The sequence below is a fragment of the Rhyacophila brunnea genome, unplaced genomic scaffold (genome assembly GCF_057557595.1).
Source record: "Rhyacophila brunnea isolate RB1 unplaced genomic scaffold, BYU_Rbru_1.0 scaffold_22, whole genome shotgun sequence".
Lineage (NCBI taxonomy): Eukaryota > Metazoa > Arthropoda > Insecta > Trichoptera > Rhyacophilidae > Rhyacophila > Rhyacophila brunnea.
The window spans coordinates 30388337-30406929 of NW_028232882.1; the positions used below are offsets into that span (position 1 = coordinate 30388337).

The following is an 18593-nucleotide window of genomic DNA, read 5'->3' on the forward strand; positions in this document are numbered from 1 at the left end:
GCGACGACTGCGAAATTTCGTTCCTCCTACTGTTAAAAATTATTTGCCGTTTCACTTATGTATGCTCTTAATGATTAATAAAAAGATCTGGAAATTGAGTTGTAGAAAACCAAGCTGGGTATAGAAATGCCGTGACGTCGAAGGATCAATGTTAATGTAATATCAAGTTTTGAGAATAGCCTTTGCAACAAGCGAGGAAACAAGGAGGAAGAACACGCGGTGGCAACCCATAAATCTATGGCGATAATTTTAATGTACTCAGGAATCACCTGTCGTTTTTTCAATTGATGTGTGATCTCAGAATGTATCTTTACCGTAGGCCTCCTGAATTGGTAAGGGCCCCAGAGCCTGAAAAATAAATACATACAGTACTCTCTCAGTAATCTGCCACCCCAAAAACCAGACAAGTGTCCAATTAGTGAAAGCGGCGGATTATAGTGCATACATACAAAATTTGGTAATAATTAAAACAGGTATTTCGTAAAAACATTTTTTTTGAGAAATTTGTACTAGCAAATTACAGTTTTATTTATAAGTAATCGAAATCAAGTACTTACATATTTACTAATAAATTATGTTGTTGTTCAGTGAGGCAGATATTCTTGAATGGCTTTTCCTATGACCAAAAGTTTCATTTTGTATGTCCCGGTTGTATTGGAGCACGGCATAATTGTGGTGCAGTCCTTGGCCACTTTTCTTCTTGGTACATTACTTTCTTCGTGATGAACGTATGTTTTACGAAGTAGAAGTTTCCAAAATAAACCTGTCTCATCTGCATTGTATACTTTTACGCAGCGGACTACTGAATTTGACAATCAAATGCCGGCGAATTATTTAACTTGATTTTGTGCTTTCAACTAGTAAAAATAACGGCGGATTATAGTAGGTAGTTGTCGGATAATCGTGCGGCGGATTACTGAGAGAGTACTGTACATGAAAAAACCTCAAGGCAGCCTAAGGGAACATGTTATTTTAAAATATCCTCTTCTAAAACTTATGTTGAGGGGGAAAATCTAAGTATGAAAGGAAAATAAAGTTACGACTAGCAGAGCCAGCTGCCTCGCTAGGTCTTGTAAAGTTACGATTATAATATCACTATTTTTCGGGAGAGTCAAGAGAAGATTTAAGATTGGACAACTTTTTATTGAAACTCCTATGCTTCTGTGTGAAATTTTGTATTTCAGAGGCGTTGATTCAATTTATCCCTTTTCTCGTTGACGCAAATATACAGTCATAATGATAAAGCTGGTATGTTCTCCTAATAATTTTTTTTCAATTATTATAATATTATGACTTGTTTTAATTTTTCTTTCGCCACAAATTATTTTTGGTTACCTATTCATTTTTCGTAGACACAGGTATTTTTAATATCCACTTTTATCAAGGGCAATAATAATTTAATATTTTATTAATATAAATTTAAAATATAAATTATTTATCATGGTGTTCGTCTCCATAGACTAATATACGTGTCTATGGTCATGCATAACCAATCCAATGGATGCCATAGACTAATATTGTGCATAACCTACAAATCAAGCTGTCAAATTTGAATTCTAGATTAATATTAGAATTCATTCAACTTATAATAATATTAAAATTTACTTAAATTATGTTAAGAAATATCCACAAAGTATGTTTAATTTATAATTTAAGAGCATTTAACCGCTTAAAAAGTTCGCGAGCTCCATTACTAGATCCTAAACCATCCAAAACTCAATCCCTCAAGTTTGAAACTAAAGTACCAGTGGATTGTATAAAAGACAGCGAATTTAGTTTGACCAAAACTAAAATAGACAAGGAGACCATCTCACTTCTGGAGCAGCTGTCTCTCGTGGACTGCGCCAATAAGCAAGGAATCGAAACGTTGGAAGATGCAATTTTGTTCGCTGATCGAATTTTGCACATCAATACGGACAATGTTGAACCCATGTACACTGTACTAGAAGACAGGTAACTGCGAATTAAAGTAATATTCTTCTTCGGTTTCCTCTCCTACCAGAAGTTGGATATCATCTTAGTACATTGGTGTTTCCATTTTCAAAAGATCTTATATGGTCCAGTTCTCGGTTGGTCAAGCTGGTTTTTACAAATTCTTCTTTTTTCGACCATGTCCGATCCTAATAGGATCATATGGGCCTCCACAGAGTGGAGGTTTGTATTGACAGATTTGGTTTTTACGAGAAATGGATGTTTTTACAAATACTGCAAATTAATATTCAAAAATTGCATTTATACTTGATCATTGACTTAGCAGGTAATAAGGTTTTTACCCTATTTTATTGAATAAATTTATTATATAAGTGAGAATTAACCGTATTCGTTGTCAGTGTGCATTTGCCTTCGGTGAGTGTGCATAGTGCCTGAAGATGTCGAAAGGCGAAACCCGTTTTGAAAAAAACTACAAAAAGAATAGATAGTACAAAACTCAAATCAGTTAGGCTAAGGCCACATAGGCATGTAGGTGCCTTGCTTGGTGGCTACGTGCTAGGTGACATATCCTAGCGAACGGACGCACACTATACTATCGCAATGGCCACACTGCATGCTTCGCGCCTCGCTACGTGATTATTAGTCACCTTGTGAGTCTCCCGGCGAACAAACGTGTTGGTTATTTTCATTGCGTCACCTAGTAATTTTGCAAGATGGCGGACGTTTCTTCAGTATGACAAAAGTCAAATACCGTATATTTTGAGGTTATGAATAATGACGCCTGGGATGAATTGACATTATGCACCCAACATGCAACAAGTTCAAATTTGAGACTTTCGAAATTTTAACCTTAAATTCTCTGTGAAAAGTAGCTTTCTGGTTAGTTTTGAGAGTGACATCGTTGTTGACTTGAGCGCTCCCAAATGTCAAATGAATTTGTACCTAAGCACGTAGCGTGCAATGTGGCAGTAGTGTTTTTAGTAGACAAGCATAGCACCTAGCTCAGCACTAGCGAAGCATTTACCTATGTAGCTTTAGCCTTAGAATTTAAATTAAAATTCCATCAAGTATCCTTGGTCGATAGCATTAATATTTTATTATTTAATAACCTGTTTTAAACTAAAGGCAAGGATGTTAATACTGTTTCCAAAAGTAATCAAAGGCATTGTTTCTGAATAATTGCTGTGTAAACTAATATACCAACTTCTAGAATTATGTGCTACTTCAGACCTCTGCTGCTAAATGGACACTAGGTTGACTAAATAGTTGAATTTAACGCCTGTCTTATTGTGAGGTTTCTTAACGGTTTTAGCCTTTTCCTGTTTCAAATGTATCTATTTTCAGAGCACTTCCACTGCGTGACGATGAAGTGACCGATGGAAATTGCCAGAAAGACATTCTGCAGAATGCCGTCCTGACAGAAGAGGACTACTTCGTCGCACCCCCTGGCAACATTCCCCTCGAAGCCCGAGACGATTTACTTCATGAAGATCCATCTAAAGAAACCAAAGAATCTTTATAACCGTCAATATCGAATTCAAGCATAAACAACAAGATGATTTTTGAACAAATGTTGTCGTTAGCCAAAAAGTATTTATTTTTTCACCCCGTAATTTCAAAATCTGGAAAGTGGGTGCTCAATTATGAGTTTGGACCGTCCGGCGGACTATTCCTTGAAAATATAAAATCTGAATGGATTTATTCAAATGTTACTAATCGCGATAGTAATGTATTTTTATTCAATTCAAAAGATACAAGCATCAAATTACATGAAGAGCATTATAAAACAGCTAGTGATATATCTAATGAACAGCTACCATTTGGTATAGCTGAGATTTTTAATGTTATCAAAAAAGATAGCAAAGATGGTGTTCTTTCAGAAGGTAGTTATTTTAATAGCCTCTGTTCGACAAAGCTTTCATCAACCATGTATTTGCCTCCGCAAGAGGGCATGCAGTATTTCTTTTACTGGCAGAGACAACGGAAGCTGTGGTGGAAAAAGGTACATTATTTATACATTTACACGCCCAGAACATTCACATTTTCCCGCTATTTACTGAATAAATGTGCACTATTTTTGTCAGATCGCCCATATCATACATAAACTATTTTGGTTTGGTTTAGGCAGGGTTTAATTGGATTTTAAGAACTAACCAGTACCATCTGCAAATTGTATTCTTAGAGCGGCATGCACAATCTAAGATTTCGGTCCTAAGGATACGTCACCGAAAAGGATGACTTAACTATAGACTATACTGAGTATAGAGTTAAGGAATCCTTAACCATAGACAACTTTTGTTATGAACACTCCTCTTTCTGTATTACCATTGACAGCTGCTGTCAAAATAAATTCGCGTGCTATAAAACAGTCCATACACTCATATTCATTTAACAATTTATCTCAATATGGATATTGATAGTGTTAATTCGTTTGGCATGTACTTGCAGAATATTATTTTACTTGTATACGCCAGCCCGCAGAAATACAAGATGACAGATGATAAAATGACACTTGACGCTAGTGTTACCATGTTAAAAAAATATCTTGCAGTGCCTGTGGAATCACGTATAATGACTTATAACGGAAACATAAGAGTATTATAATTAAATATTAATAATGTATTTATAGTTATTGCATTTATAAAATGCAGTTGTCATATTTTTGTCATCGTTTAAAAATTATAAAATAATTAACCTAAACTATAGGAAAGAGAATTTTTAAATATGGTATTATTTTCAATAGAAATGATCTTAACTAAGGACAATGTTTCTGCATAGTGTTTTCTGCTAAGGAAATTTTAGTTATGACAAATGTTTCTGCATTCCGCTCTTAGTTCAATGAAAACAAATAAGAATGACTGACAAAGTTTAGTGTGCACTATTTGTGTTGGATCTTGACAGCCTACCTCCACCCCTTGCCACTGCTATTGACTCATTAAACAATGCCTTTTTAGATGCTCCTGACTATTTTTACAAAGCATCAACTTGCATCCAGAAAATCCTGGATTCAATTCCTAGCGTTGTGAAGATTTTCATAATTATAATGATTGTTCAATTAATATGACATGTTATGTCTTATAATACACTGCATGACGTGGATTAAAATCAATTTTCCTAATAAATATAGTGGTCATCCAGTGTATATGGAGACAGAAATATGGACCTCTACAGTGTGAAGATATCTTAACAGAATGGATCGGTCGTTAGTTATTTGATAAACCACCATTACACTGAATGCCAGCATATTATGTATAATATTCTTAAAAACAACAACACTTAAAATTGACCCAGCCACAGGATTTCTGAATGCGATAACCACTGCCCTATGCTAGTGACTTCGCATCATTTTAAACAGATAATATTTTTTATTAATATCCTTGAGTATTCAGAGACTAAAAAAACATACTGCATCCCTAAGGTTAAGGAATGGTAGGGAGCTAGCAATAGGCAGAGGGGAGTGTGACCGTTTCCTAGAGGCAGACTAGACTCCAGTTGGATTGTAGTGTGTCCGGAAACTTGTACGTATGCAGGTCGCCGTATCACACTTCACCGTGAATTTAAAGACCGTCCAACCTCTTTGGGTCGTATGGTACTGACATAAAATTCATGTCTAAATAAAACACGGTTCTTGTCGGTTTACACTTTACAGGAAGACAGGAACAAACAAATTTTGAAAATAGTCGATATACTGGATTATTTGTTAGGTTAAGTTTTCATTCTTGAATTCATAAATTTTGCCAAAATCAACTATGAAAATTGAATTAATGTTCATATTGAATCTGATAAAATTGGAGAGCGTATTATACGGTCATCTCTTTCCGATAAGAAAGCTCACGGCGAACTGTGCCACGGTGAAATGTTTTACGTACAATTTACATGTAACCGGGTTGTAGTGCTGACGATAATGATGAAAATTGAATGTATTTTTTTTTAGATGTCAGCATTTCCTGGAAGATTTTATCTTGATGAAATAAACTCATCTACATCAAATGCATCAGTGAATATCTGCGCCAAATTCTCATGGGGCAATCAAATCTTAGAAACCATATCGATAACTCCAAACGATAATGGCATTTTGGAAAGCCGGGTAATTAATGTCTATAGATTATTAGAATACATATTACATAATATTATAGTTAACCCTCGATTTACCAATCGTATTAACTGGGCGGTGCATTAATCGTAATTTTAAAAAATTTTGAATAATTATAATTTTGTTTCATTTAGTGATTTGAATGTGGATATACGTACACGACGAATAACTTGCTAATTCGACAGCTGTAATTTTTTTAACCAGAATTTACATACAGTCAAACTTGGTTATTACGTGGAATATAGGACCGACTGAATTTGCTCGTTATAAGCATTACTCGTTATATCAGAGAATAGGTATTTTTAAATGAGCGTCACATAACACAAAAAGTCGCAGTTCAAACAAAAATACACAATTAGAATTTTTCCCCAAAACAAGCATGGCATTCATAAACTACAAAAGAAGTTGTTTATTGTAATAAACGCTGGTAGGTACCAACTGACTTCACAAAGGTTGGATTTTTTACATGAAATTTCAACCATATGCGTGGATACTTTTTCAATAATGTCGGCGAAAACACCAATTAGATATTTAGACACTTAACTAGTCTCATAAACGTAATCCGACCCCGGCGGCATCGTGTCCTGTCAGATTTTATTGCTTAGGGTCGAAATGTTTTTAAACAATCGACACATTAACAGTTTTAAGAAACATTTTGACGATATTTTTGCTCGGTATATCCGATAAGTAGCTCGTTATAAAAGTGAATAAAATTGTATGGAGAAAATCATAAACTAAAATGTCAACGAATTTTTTCCTCATTACATCCGAGATCTCGCTATGTCCGTGATCGTAATAACCGAGTTCGACTGTATGTAAATATTTTAAAATGTTTACTTGTTTCCTACAAAGGAAATTTATTTTAAGTATCAATTATATGGTAATAACACCCACGGTGGCCGCGCGGCTTAAGCGTTGGACTATAACGCCGTGGGTCCCAGGTTCGAATCCTGGGTCTGGCAAGTACACATATTGTTTTTCAATTTGTGTCTGTCAGGGTATGGACCTAATAGGTTGAGCAAGTGGCTGACATCCATTTCTCGTAAAAAACAAATTCTGTTAATACAAACCTCTACTCTGTGGAGCCCCATATAATCCTATTAGGATCGGACATGGTCGAAAGAATCAATTATATACACAAACACGAAAGACTACCGGTATTAAAATATGAAGCCTACACGACGGCAAAAACAGGCTCATAGCATTTTTTAAATATAAATGCCAATTTGTTCAACAGAGGAAGTGCTCAGGAATGGTATCATAAGAACTACCAAAATCGATTTCATTGCTTCATAAATTAAGGAAGATGAAAGTGTAGTCAAGACAAAAATCAGTTCATTGTGTATGAAACTGTACAAAAACGTAGGATATGTTTTTATTACTTGTTTCACTTTATTATATTTCAAAATTAATGAGATATCAATATATAAATTCTTTTACTTAATATTAAACCCATTTTCCAACCGATAACAATTTTATTCTTCTTTTTGCTCTCCTGCACAATTATCATAATATTGTCAATGAACGTGTTTTGCCATGTACCCTTCATATGTATCATATTATCTTCTTGAATATATACAAATTTATTTACATTGCCATGTCAATTAAAATATATAGAAAATTAAGACAGTAGGTATACTGTATCTGCCATTATTCAATTCTTCTTCGTCAAACAGCCTTCTTCACAGCTTTGCCCCATCCCTCCTGACATTCAGTGGCACACTGGGCCTTTCTCAATGTAAAACTTATAGCATTCTTGGTTTGGTCTTTCCATCTGGAAGTAGGTCTTCCTTGCCTTCAACCTGATTCAACATCATGAATTAACCTGTACTGATGAAGTAACCATTAAATGATTATAAGTTTAGTTATAGTTTAAACTTTTGGACTGATAATAAATGTAATTTTGAATGTTTCTCTATTGTAGAAAAAATACAGCTTGAAAGATATAGTGCCCGCAAAGATATGCAGTGAAATGTCACTGGAAAATGCAATCGTTGGTTTGTTCTTCGATGGATTGGACGACAGTTCGGATCCCATGAATTGTGTTCTCAGACTTCATAGAAAACTTACACCACACAAGTGCATTTTTGCCGCAGGGGGTGAAGGTAATAACTGTGTACGCTTTGATCAATGTATGATAAGTGAAAAATTAATAATGTCTAAATATGTATAGATGGTTCTTTCGATTGGTCGACTGAACGCTATTATAATGATTGCATTTTATCCACAATTTGGAACAAGTGCAGGAACACACCTTTTTGCACAAAAATGGGCCTTGAACCCACATCAGTGTGCTTTACTGATGTAGCTATCAACACAATTTCCAACAACGGCCGCGCGTTTTAAGTGTCGGCTTATAACGTCGTGGGTTTCATGTTCGAATCTTGGGTCTGGTAAATACACATACATTTTTCAATTTGTGTTTGAGTCAAAACAGCGTTTCTTAACCTATGGGTCGCAACCGTCGATTGGTATATTTAGTGGGTCGCAAAATATTCTCAACAAAACCTTATTCTTGCCAGCATTTATAGTATACCTACATGCTGGCAAAAATATTGTATTGAATACAATATTCTGGTAACACTGTTTAACAATGGTCAAGTGGTCAAAACATAAATTCTGTTAAGGCTATACTTCAGTTGAGGTATGGTCTAAAAAGATCGTGGCTAGGCGATGTGCGGATTGTGCAAATGACGCATGCCGAATGAAATATAATTTGTCATAAAAATCCAACATGCGTGCATTTAATGTTATGTTTATTGTTATATTACTAATAAGAATAATATATTCATTGTCATGTTTTCTTTTTTAATACATACGTAAAGTTTTTATTATTTATTATTATTTAAAAAAGGAAATGATCCTACTCCAAGAACACTATAAAGCCCAAGAAAGTCGGCTGTTCTATAGAAAGATAAATAATGTTAGGAACGGTTTTAAGCCTCGTATCACAATGTGCAATGATGACAATGGCATGATACTCACAGAAAAGCACCGTATTCTTGCCCGGTGGGTGGGTTTCTTTGATCAACATTTAAATACCCCCCATAATGATGCCGGCAACACTAACATTAATACTCATGACCAGGAATCAGTACAAAGTGGCATGGATGATAACGAAGAACCACCGACATTAAATGAGGTTAAAAGACCACTGAATTCAATATTAACACGTATCACCTGTTCATCGATTTTAAGGCAGCTTATGATAGCATTAATCGATACCGGTTATACGAAGCAATGCGAGAATTTGAAATTCCGACGAAAGTAATTAAACTTGTAGAGATGACAATGACACCAGTACAATGCCGGGTAAAGCTTCAAGCGGAAATATCCGAGCCATTTGTATCATTGAATGGCCTAAGGCAAGGTGATGCTCTGGCACGTCTTCTTTTCAATATTGCGCTAGAAAAGGCGATACGGGATGCAAAGATTGATGCCCAAGGCAGCGGCACGATATTTACTAAGCCTGTGCAGCTGCTGGCGTATGCCGATGATATCGACATCATTGCCATATCAGAATTGGCGCTGAAAAAGGCATTCACAGCACTAGAAGCCTCTGCCAAAAGAATAGGTTTACAAATAAACGAGGCAAAAACTAAATACATACCTGTCTATGTCACACCACGAGAAGTCACACCAAAGTTAGATATTGGTGCATACAAGTTTGATACGGTCGACAGTTTCATATACCTTGGATCTCTTGTAACTCGACATAATGATATTACAGAAGAAATCAACAAGAGAATCATGTCTGCGAATAAATGCTACTTTGGTCTGTTAAGACATTTTAAGTCCCGCTTACTATCTCGCCGAACTAAAAGCACTCTTTACAAGACACTTGTAAAGCCAGTGCTCACCTACGCATCGGAAACCTGGACATTAACTCTGCGAAATGAACGAGCCCTGAACATCTTTGAAAGAAAAATTCTTCGCCGTATATATGGACCGATCAGGGATGGCACCAATTGGAGGAGAAGATATAATGCTGAGCTCTACGGGCTGTACGAAGATTGCAGCGCAGTTCAATCAATGAAGATTGGGAGACTGCGATGGCTAGGTCATGTGCACCATATGAATGACAATGAACCGGCAAAGAGAGTGATGTCCAGCAATCCAATTGGACGTAGAAGAAGAGGGAGGCCAAAGATTCGCTGGTTAGATGGAGCTGCCAGTGACTGCCGTATTCTGGGGGTACCAAATTGGAAAGCGGCCACACTGGAATGGGACAGGTGGAGGGAGCTGTTGGAGGAGGCCAGGACTCACACCGGGTTGTCGCGCCCCTGATGATGATGACGTAAAGTTTTTTAGTCATCTTTACGCTATCTATACGCCATGACAAAACTAATCGACGTGTGCACACTTTGACTGTCACTCTCTGATTGGCTAGTCCAGGCGACGAGTGAGAAATTTCGTCGCACAAGCTGTTGAAAATTATTTACCGTTTCACTGAAGTACGCTCTCAATATTTGCTACTATCTTTTGTGATTTTTGATCAAGTTGCTATCAATAATAAACAAACAAAATTAAGAACACATAATGGCTCCAAACGCAGAACCATCCCCAAGCTAGTCCAATACAAGATAACCAAAAGCCAGCTGTAAATAATATGAATTACTTTTAATAATAATAATGTGTAAATCTAAATAATTATTATGATTGTCGATTATACACGTTTTATGTTTTATTTGTTTAGATCCAGTAATACTCGAGGAATTGGCACAGTTGGCTTTTTACTTGACAAAGCAGTTTCGAAAAGCTGGAATCCATACCATGTTGCTATCTGACTGTACAAAGAGTCCTTTAAAAGATCAGGTTAATAATCATTTATTATGATCACTTATTAATGTTAATCGACTCGGTATAACTCGTTGACATCTTCAGATCTTTAACTGTATGGTTATGATGAAAAAATAGTACAAATATTGAATCTAATTTCCTGTTGCAGTTTCGTAGGAATGATGAATGGGGAATACCATACACAATCATATTGGACGATACATCACTCAAACAAGGCATTATACAACTTCGTAGCAGAGACACTACACTAAAGGTAAATACTATTAACTACTAAATTGATCCCCCTTCTGGAATTAGGCTGTAACAGTCTTCTGGTAGTCTTATACCAACTGGCGTATGCATAGAACAGCAAACTACATTCAAGCTATTTAATGCAAATTTGCATGCATAAACCTAAACAGACTCTGTTGAATAGTGACGTCACATCTCTGACGTAATACGCGTCATGCCGAGACCAGCGGCGGCTCCTCTAATACCATCCAAGTGCTACGCACCGCCTGCATCTTTGAAGACATCGGTCAACTTTTCATTGTTATTCATACGTGTATCACTCACTTCGCGAACTATGAACAATACTCCGTTTGTGCGCAAAGCGATTACGATCCAAACAGATTTTCAGTTTGCACAGGATTACAATGAGGTCATTATATACTTCTAAAACCGTGGTCGAATGTCCAGTAATGACGTTTTGTATAGAATTTTTTATACACTTTTAGATCGGCGCACAAAATTAGGACTCTAGAAACAAAAACGCCAGTTTCTGTTTTATAACAATGTTGGCGAGTTAATTTTTAACAATTTCACATTTAAGATTTAATGAATCGCCAAACTTTTACGAAAATACAAACTACCGCATTTATTTCTAAACCACTCAAATATATTCAGTAAACAAAAAAACACATCAGCGGTTATTTATTTGGCTGAAGCATTGTTTGCCCAGAGCGTAAAGTCGTAAACCGTGACATTTATTTTTCTTTATTGATATTAAATCATTTGAACTGTTTAAAAACTCTTTTAAAAAATATAATAAATAAACAAAGACATATTTAATTTACCTTTCGAGAAGTTCAACGTTTTGGTCTTTTTACAATAAGATATTATCCTAGCTTATTGACACGGCAGCCTTCGGTGATTAAGGTAATCATGGAGAGACGCTTTACGACCTTTACGTGGCTAGGACAAGTGTTCCTGATGCCGCCAAAGATTGTGACACTACGTACCCTTATAGCACAGCCTCAAGGGTTCCGTTGCCATGGCCGGCCCTCCCTCACCCTGCAGCGGTGCTACAAAAGCGACCTACGTACTGCAGGTCTGACATGGCAGGAGGCGCAAGAGTTGGCGTTGAACCGAGGGAAGTGGCGTGAACTTGTGCTTGCCCTATACTCCAATGCTGGGTATAGAAGGTAAACCATTGCGCACTACCAGAAAATGCTATTCTGAAGACCACCGGCCGCCACTGGCCGAGACTAATGTTACCAATTTTTAAATTTTGATACCCCGATAATTAATTTAAAATATTGAAATTGTGAATTGGTGTAAAAATGTGCAAACGGTACCATATAAATTTAATAATTATAAATGAATAATTATCATGTACTTTAAATAATTTATTAGTTATGACATCATATTTATTTTATATTTCTAACAATATAAATATTTATTTAGGAATCGAGTGGCCACACTTTTGTCTCGCAGCTAACTTCATTTATGTTATCAGATGACATTTATTGACTGCGAGAATCCGTCCTAATGTACCATACAGAAATGAAAAAGGATCTAATTATTATCATATACCAATCAGCCTATGACAGTCTTACCAGTGTGTTTGAGATTTTAATCTTGTTTATTACAGTTTAGGTGATATTTTGAAACAATGCAGACTGCTTCCAATTGCATATATAATAATATCTTAAATAAAGCAGTAACTACCTAGTAGGCTCATATTATTATGTAGTACCTATTTTATTAAAGTTCGCAAATGCTCTACCGAATTTACTAAATTGATGGGTTCTCAATTATAATTATATGTATTACATATTATTATAGTATAATGACAATTCTAACCAACAAAAACTTGTAATGAATTCATTTTTGCCAACTCTTTACGTAATGTATAGGTATATAAGTATGCTCCTGTCATGTGTCAAACTGACAAGAGGTGGACGGCCTCCATGTTTCATTCCTGTGCGCATCTCATTTTTTCTAGCTTTCTTATTCGGCCGATAAACCACTGACTGCGTTGAGCGCGCTTCAAAACTGTATGAATACGGCTGTAAGAGTTAACTGAAATATAGTAATAATAATATTTAGTTGTATTTTGTTCCTATACCAATTTAATTAGGAATTGTAAAATATAACCAACTACTTGCTCAGATAATTGCTCTGCCAGTGAGCCGATTCTGAGAAGGTCACACCGGTGCTTGGCAACAGGAGAAGACTATGACTAGGTATATCGTCCATGGCCACCACATCCTGAAATGGGCCCCCAGGCAGGATGTTTAGCAGGCCCCCCTACCTATCGCTTTGGTTAAAGGCAGTGCGATGTTCTACAGAAGTGTTCCTTAAATGGTGTTCTGTGGATCCCAAGGGTTTCGTAAGATAAAATTAAAGGCATTCCGTGTATTTTCAGCAATTTTTTGTATTTTTAAATAAATCTACTTGATATATCAGGTTGTCAGCACAGCATCATAATATGAATACATGTATTAATTAAGGCTCTAAGTACCAAAAAGTAGTATTGCCTGTAGTTACAAAATACCTAGTCATTGCAGTAAAATTTCATGAAGCAGATCTTATGAAAAATGTGGTTTTACAGTGTGAAGCAATCACGGCAGCTTCTTTAATTTTAGCTATTAAAAACTCGCAGGTGTCAACACACCATCGTCAGCCTTTTCATATTGAATGAGGTTGACCACTGTAGTGCTATTTACACCATTATAAATAAAACAGGCCAACGGACTTACAACGTCGACAGGTTTAAATATTTTGCTGTATTTTTTTGACTTGCTTGAGGCACTTAGACCATAGTTGAAGTTATTGGCGTTAGTATGTAGAAGACTTTTCTATAAAAATGTCAGGTTTTTTGTTTTTGGTACTTAGCGCCTTAATTAATAAACGTATTCATATGATTATTATAAAGCACTCATCTCGACCCCTTTTTGTGGTAGCCATATTTGATAAATAGACATTTTTATTAGTCAGGAAACACAATTATCATTTAACTTTATCAATCATAAGATCACATCAAATTGCATGTTGCCGAATCCCTTATGTCACACACACGCACCAAAGGCGACCTTCTGTTAAATTAATAAATGATGTATTTACACCAAGAAACATTAGGAACATCTATACGGCATTACCAAGAACTAATAATAACGCCAAGGTGCACGCTTTGAGAGCCTCTACCGTATCCGATTAAATTTGATTAAAAGAAACAAACCTTTATGACAATTTTAAATTCAAATATTGAATTTTTTAGTATGTAGATACTTTTATACTTCCATATACATACCTACTGAGAATTATGTTTTTTTATCTTTCAGGAAGATGTCCACATATCTGACCTAACGACGTACTTATCACAGCTTTTCAAAAACTTCTAACGACACAAATCCTGATCAACCTTAGGCCGAATGCTTCCATTCTTATGCTCCATAATAAGACCACATTACGCTAATTAGGTTTGTCAAGTTATTGAATACCAAATGACAACACAAGTTAGGAAGTTAATATCGTTCAAAATAACAAATTATAATGCTAATATCAACTACCCAGAGGTCTTGGGTTCCTCACACATAAAGATGGCTAGACTTCCTGCGATTTGTGGTAATGTCCCCAGTCCACTGTATGTGTCGGAGAGCGTCTCGATTATATAAGTTTTGTATTATTTCATGATATATTATGTTGAAATTATTGTTTCAAATATTGTTTGTTTGTTTTTTTTTATAAACTAGAGATGTGTAAATAAATTGATGAAAGAAATTGACAGTGTATTTTATTAGTATCGATATTAGATAATATCCACACTTATGTTTTGGTTTATTTCTTTTTCATGTTTTAATATATTATATAATTAACTACAGTAAAACCTTGTTAATACGAATTCCACGGGACCAAACATCGAAAAAAAATTCGAATTACGAATTATGAAATGTATGGGGAAAAATATTAAAATCTTGAAAAAAAAAATGATTTTCATTAATATCGTTTACGATCATAGATGTGCCTACCAAATTTCCGGTTCCGTGTGTGTTAATGGATCATAAAACGTCAGGATTATTTTTATTACCTTCTTAAAATAAGTAATTTATGATGTTTTAAGAAAAGTCTGTCACAATTTTCAATGACTGGCTCATGAAATAGTGTACTTTATTACGATTTATTGAATATTTTTATATGCCAGGACTCTAAAATAAATTTGAATTATAGGTATGGTTTTATATGAAAATAATGTTCAAGGGACTTTTTTTTCGCGAAAATTTCGAATTATCAGTGTTCTTATTAACGAGGTTCTACTGTATAAGGTAAGCAGTATCCTTTGAAGCTATGCATAATACATTATGGGTTTGAAACCCGGAGAAGTCACAATACATCTAGTCTAGTATGTTATTTTCTCAAGCCTGAGTGTGTTCCTGTGATTATTTTACTACTTTTTTAAAATTTGCTCTACAATGCAATGTGGATCTTGGTCGTCTCACAAAGAGGTTATGTAACAGATTATTTTACAAGAAATGAATGTTACCCACTTGCTCAACCTATCAGTGCATCTATTCTATACACAAGACTGCTATTGGTGGCTATCGAGGGTAGTTTATCATATTTATGTATTGAGTTGTTAATTTTTACAATAAGTTAACCGTCTTAACTAGTCTAGGGGCCCGCTTCAGGATATGGCGTGGCGGTCATAATAATGTACCTGCATAAATTTTCTGTGAACCAGCGGTTGGGAAACACTGGTAGAGTGTGTCGGTGTTTTCAAACACCTAACACATATTTAACCAATATGTATAAAATGGTTTTTGAAGGAGGTTAAAAAAACTCTACAGTAATAATAATAAGACCAATATGGAATATAACGCATCACAATATGATACAAGTACATTTTATTTTATTTCCAAGACAAACAATAAACTTATAAAATATTAGAATTTGAACAGAATCAAATCGCTCATTAGATAATAATGTCTCCATTGTATTTATAAATTACGCATATATGAAACAATCAAAAACAAAAAGTTGGCATGAAAATACTATACCGACACATAGTTCAATCGGTTATCATATTGCTATAGAATATTACGTGAAAGACCGTGGAATAGGTGCTATAATAGATCAATCTATTGATGTTATAGTTTGTTATGATAGAATAGGATGATTATGAAGTGTCAACATACTTTTAAATGGTTACATGTAAATTGTACGTAAAACAAATAACCCGTGGCACAATTCGCCGTGAATACGGTCTCCAATTTTATTAGTTAAACGTTAATTGAATTTTCATAGATGATTTTGGCAAAATTCAAGAATAAAAACCTAACCTAACAAATAATCCAGTATATCGGCTATTTTCAAAAATTGTTTGCTGTTAGCTTCCTGTAAAGTGTAAACCGACAAGAACCGTGTTTTATTTATAGTACTATACGACCCAAAGAGGTTGGACGGTCTTTAATATACGGGCGTATATTTCCGATACAACATTTCGCGGTGAAGTGTGAGACACAAAATGCACTGATAAAAACATTGACAAGGAATTTCAGGAGCTTATACAATTATATTCAGTTCACTGAATAACATGAGTGAAGTTAGCAATATCTATCTATTCTTAATTGTTGTACGGTGATGATTTTTTAAGGGTTATAAACATGTAACGTTTCATAGATGCGTAATGAATCAACACTATTGTGCATAAGTAACAAACCGAAGTTTGTTGCTTCGAAGCAGCTGCGCAATTTTCTGTCGTACTCACTCGGACCGGCAAGTTTCAAGCGACAGGTTCAAATCCTCGTTAAAAATGGCAAATGCAAAAGTACACTTCTAATACTTCACTATATAAAAAGCTTTTTTTAAGAAATAATCACGAGACGTGACTGTTACATTATTAAAGAATTTTTATTACATACATACCTCCTAAATTATATTATGAAAAAATATTATTTCTCTTTTAAACAATAATTACAGTACATAGAAGTTCTACAACTATAAATTACCATATTGACCCGAATATAAGAAACTTATGAAGTCGTTTAGAACAATTAATCTCAACTTTACAAACTGCTAATCTCCGAAGACTTATACCCTGTTTACACGTGCATGGATTTACTGCAGACAGAAAGTATTTTCGTGGCCATAACAAAAAAACGCATGTGTAAAAACCTATTATCATGTTGCAAGATTGCATGCATGGATCAAAAAAGTTCAGCAACTTCTGAATTTTCACACGATAGTTGAAACTGAGATGCCTAGGCAAACTTGCCGGAAAAAAACCAACTAAATCGCACAGGGCATTTTTAATATTTACCAATTTTCACAACCAGTCAAATAGCACCATAAAATGACAACAACGCGTCTCGTTTACACTTGAAGAATGAAATTGGCGAGAGGAGTCAGCACTTTTACGTGTAGACAGTTATTATCGCGATAGTTGAATTTACATACTATTACTGCCAGTAAATCCATGCACGTGTACAGGCACTACTATTCCAAATACATAACACCTTAACAACAAAGTGTTATTTATGATGATCCAAGATAACAACTTGGTGTTACTTATGCACAGTGTACGAGATTTATCAAAAATAACAGCATAATAGCACTAGGAGAAAATTTCAGCTGGTACAGTTAGGACATCCATTGAGCAATGGTGTGATTACGCAATGCCACTGATTCTTGATGTATTGCTGTTACTTTGACAATTGACTAACCTACAAAATGATGGCACGTGTCCAAAATATTTTAAGCTTGACCAAGAAGATAACATTTCAGAAGATACTGTATCATTCAAATACACAATATGTCCATTTCTCATGCATCTCAAATTTAAAACTTTGATTTTCTCAAAACATATTTAACTGGACATACAATATCTGTGCACTCAACCATCGATGTGATCTACAAATAAAATTTCCAAAAAGGATAATGTATATATAAAAGACAACTGCTAGAAAAACATTTCATTTTACAATAATTTGAAATTAAAACTCCAATAATAATAAACAATCCATTAGGTATTACTTTGAGAGAGTTTTAAATTAAGCACCATTGTTACGTACCGATTGTATAAATTGAGAAAATTTTTTAGCCAGCCTTAATAATTAGCCGATTATCTCAATTTTCCAAAACCACTATAAATGTCCATTTTTTTTTTATTCGTCATCATTTGAAACGTGTTTTATGCAGAGCCAGAGCAAAATAGCGCCAACCTTCACTTAGGTTAAAATTAGTATGCCATCTATGAGAATCTTTTCTAAGCTACTAAACTGTCTTTTTGTTCAAAAAATACTTCGATAAATAAATTAATATCAACGACAAATTATTGATGACAGGTGAAATGCCAGATTGTATGCATCAAAATTTGATAAAGAAGTTTCTTTTAATAACTAATTTTTTAATTGATCGAATTTTGTGTTCCGATTTATTTATCGAGTCTCGAAACCAAGAATATGACGGTTGACACTGCTTTCATCCAAGACACTTCAATTCAAATATTCTGTTAATTTCTCACTTATGTAGACATTATTCCAGGACATGAAATTTTAAATCTTGAAGA

At 34.9% G+C, this 18593-nt stretch overlaps 2 protein-coding genes across 2 annotated transcripts; both read left to right on the plus strand.

Moving 5' to 3' along the window:
• The first annotated feature begins 1510 nt into the window (after window positions 1-1510).
• Window positions 1511-3454, plus strand: GatC (glutamyl-tRNA(Gln) amidotransferase subunit C, mitochondrial). Its single transcript, XM_085949424.1, has 2 exons — window positions 1511-1953; window positions 3277-3454. Exons 1-2 carry the CDS (start codon window positions 1613-1615, stop codon window positions 3452-3454), a joined length of 519 nt encoding a protein of 172 aa, XP_085805550.1. The 5' UTR covers window positions 1511-1612.
• Window positions 3322-14812, plus strand: PolG2 (DNA polymerase subunit gamma-2, mitochondrial). Its single transcript, XM_085949422.1, has 6 exons — window positions 3322-3934; window positions 5867-6019; window positions 7950-8130; window positions 10722-10840; window positions 10974-11078; window positions 14371-14812. Exons 1-6 carry the CDS (start codon window positions 3488-3490, stop codon window positions 14428-14430), a joined length of 1065 nt encoding a protein of 354 aa, XP_085805548.1. The 5' UTR covers window positions 3322-3487; the 3' UTR covers window positions 14431-14812.
• The last annotated feature ends 3781 nt before the right edge of the window (window positions 14813-18593 follow it).

Coding starts and splice junctions, on each gene's coding strand:
- GatC (XM_085949424.1), top strand. CDS start 1,613: ATGTTAAGAAATATCCACAAAGTATGTTTAATTTATAATTTAAGAGCA. Junction 1,954..3,276: donor TACACTGTACTAGAAGACAG/GTAACTGCGAAT, acceptor ATCTATTTTCAG/AGCACTTCCACTGCGTGACG.
- PolG2 (XM_085949422.1), top strand. CDS start 3,488: ATGATTTTTGAACAAATGTTGTCGTTAGCCAAAAAGTATTTATTTTTT. Junction 8,131..10,721: donor TTTTGCCGCAGGGGGTGAAG/GTAATAACTGTG, acceptor TTATTTGTTTAG/ATCCAGTAATACTCGAGGAA. Junction 11,079..14,370: donor GCAGAGACACTACACTAAAG/GTAAATACTATT, acceptor TTTATCTTTCAG/GAAGATGTCCACATATCTGA.